Source organism: Centroberyx gerrardi, chromosome 22, assembly GCF_048128805.1.
Source record: "Centroberyx gerrardi isolate f3 chromosome 22, fCenGer3.hap1.cur.20231027, whole genome shotgun sequence".
Classification (NCBI taxonomy): Eukaryota; Metazoa; Chordata; class Actinopteri; order Beryciformes; family Berycidae; genus Centroberyx; species Centroberyx gerrardi.
Genome location: NC_136018.1, coordinates 1,566,786 through 1,569,285, shown reverse-complemented (window position 1 = coordinate 1,569,285; position 2,500 = coordinate 1,566,786). Strand labels below are relative to the sequence as shown.

Below are 2,500 nucleotides of genomic sequence, written 5' to 3'. Positions count from 1 at the left end.
CTGGAGGAGAGTGGGGAGGCTGAGGAGGCTGAGGAGGCTGGAGGAGGATGAGGAGGCTGGGGAGGCTGAGGAGGATGAGGAGGATGAGGAGGCTGAGGAGGATGAGGAGGCTGAGTAGGATGAGGAGGCTGAGGAGGCTGAGGAGGCTGAGGAGGCTGAGGAGGCTGGGGAGGCTGAGGAGGCTGAGGAGGCTGAGGAGGCTGAGGAGGCTGGGGAGGCTGAGGAAGCTGGGGAGGCTGGGGAGGCTGGGGAGGCTGAGGAGGCTGAGGAGGCTGAGGAGGCTGAGGAGGCTGAGGAGGCTGGGGAGGCTGAGGAGGCTGAGGAGGCTGAGGAGGCTGGGGAGGTTGGGGAGGCTGAGGAGGCTGAGGAGGTTGAGGAGGTTGAGGAGGCTGGGGAGGTTGGGGAGGCTGAGGAGGCTGAGGAGGTTGAGGAGGTTGAGGAGGCTGAGGAGGCTGAGGAGGATGAGGAGGCTGAGGAGGCTGAGGAGGCTGAGGAGGTTGAGGAGGCCGAGGAAGTTGAGGAGGCTGAGGAGGCTGAGGAGACTGAGGAGGCTGAGGAGGCTGGGGAGGTTGGAGGAGGCTGGAGGAGGTTGAGGAAGCTGAGGAGGCTGAGGAGGTTGAGGAGGCTGAGGAGGCTGAGGAGGTTGAGGAGGGTGGGGAGGCTGAGGAGGTTGAGGAGGTTGAGGAGGTTGGAGGAGGGTGGGGAGGCTGGGGAGGCTGAGGAGGTTGAGGAGGCTGAGGAGGCTGGAGGAGGTTGAGGAAGCTGAGGAGGCCGAGGAAGTTGAGGAGGCTGAGGAGGCTGAGGAGGTTGAGGAGGTTGGAGGAGGGTGGGGAGGCTGGGGAGGCTGAGGAGGTTGAGGAGGCTGAGGAGGCTGGAGGAGGTTGAGGAAGCTGAGGAGGCCGAGGAAGTTGAGGAGGCTGAGGAGGCTGAGGAGGTTGAGGAGGTTGGAGGAGGGTGGGGAGGTTGAGTGGGACAGGCAGAGTGCAGCCAGGGCAGATTTCAGCGGCGGCCATATTAGCTCCGTCATGCCCGCTGCTGAGGAGCCGGTGCTTCTCCGTCAGCTGATGTGCGGAGCGCTGTGGGATCATGATGAGGAAAACTGGAATAAATCACTTTATTCTGACATGCTGGATGATTTTATTACAGCTGGAACACTCTGAGCCGCGCTTTACTGCGATTATAGGAAGGATAGTGATGTAATACATACCATGTGCAGCAGGACACCAGCAGCACTGAAGTCCCATCAATCAGAAGGGAATTGATGGAATTGAGTCTGTCTGTCTGTCTGTCTGTCTCTCTCTCTCTCTCTCTCTCTCTCTCTCTCTGTCTCTCTCTCTCTCTGTCTCTCTCTCTCTCTCTCTGTCTGTCTGTCTCTCTCTCTCTCTCTCTCTCTCTCTGTCTGTCTGTCTGTTGGATCAAACTGGTTTCTGGGGACAAAATAAATAAGAGAAGATTTTCGGCTGTAAGTCATAGAAAGGCTTTGCTAATTTTATGAGTGTTACATCCTGTTTCTCTGTTCCACTCGTCTTCCTCTCCCTCTCTCCTCCCTCCTTTCCTCTGCCCTTCCTCCAATCCCTTGCCTCCTCCTTCTCTCCCTCTCCTCCCTCCTTACCCCCTCTCCCATTCATCTCCTCTTCTCTTCTTCTTTCCCTCCCTACCTTCCTCCTTTCCTCATTCCCTCCTCATTCCCTTCCTCCTGTCCCTTTCTCCTCTCCCTTCTTTCCCTTGCTTTTCTCCTCCTTCCCTCCCTCCCTTCCTTCCTCATTCCCTCCCTCTTCCCTTCATCCTGTCCCTCTCTGCCCTCCTTCCTCTCCTTCCTCCCTTCCCTTGCTTCTCATCTCCTTCTCTTCCTTCTTGGGTCCTTTCCTCTCTCTCCTCCTTCCTCTCTTCTTTCCCTTGCTTCTCATCTCCTTCTCTTCCTTCCTACCCCCCCCCCAGGTATACCTTTACAGGTATCTATACGTTTGAGTCTCTGATAAAGATCCTGGCCAGAGGTTTCTGTGTCGGACCCTTCACCTTCCTGCGGGACCCGTGGAACTGGCTCGACTTCAGCGTCATCGTCATGGCGTGAGTGACACACACACACACACCACACACACATACACACACACACACACACACACAATCAATCTGCTATTCCACTTAATGTATCACTGATAACAGACAAAAACCAAATATCTGCAAAGATGTTTTTCAGGAAAGACACCCATCACTGACACACATGGACTTTCACAATTACACAAAGATGTTTTAACAGATTTAAAAGACCCACGGGTTACAAAACTCGCTCCACACACACACATGCATACTGACTGTATAAACGTTCAATTCCAGAAAATAAAAAACACACCAATACTGTTTTTTTCACAGCAAGCTGTCAATGACTCCCACTCCACAAGTGACAATCTCTCCTTTTGTTTAAAAAAAAGAAAAGAGCGTGAGCTGTCCACATCGCTAATTGACTGATTGATTGAAAATCAGTACGGTTTGGTTTGGTTAG

At 54.2% G+C, this 2,500-nt stretch overlaps 1 protein-coding gene across 1 annotated transcript in view; it reads left to right on the top strand.

Moving 5' to 3' along the window:
- The window catches only part of scn5lab (sodium channel, voltage gated, type V-like, alpha b), a 167,931-nt gene that overhangs the window by 24,660 nt on the left and 140,771 nt on the right, over positions 1 to 2,500 (top strand). The window contains 1 exon segment of the mRNA XM_078291518.1: positions 1,939 to 2,067. Coding sequence (XP_078147644.1) covers positions 1,939 to 2,067 — 129 coding nt within the window.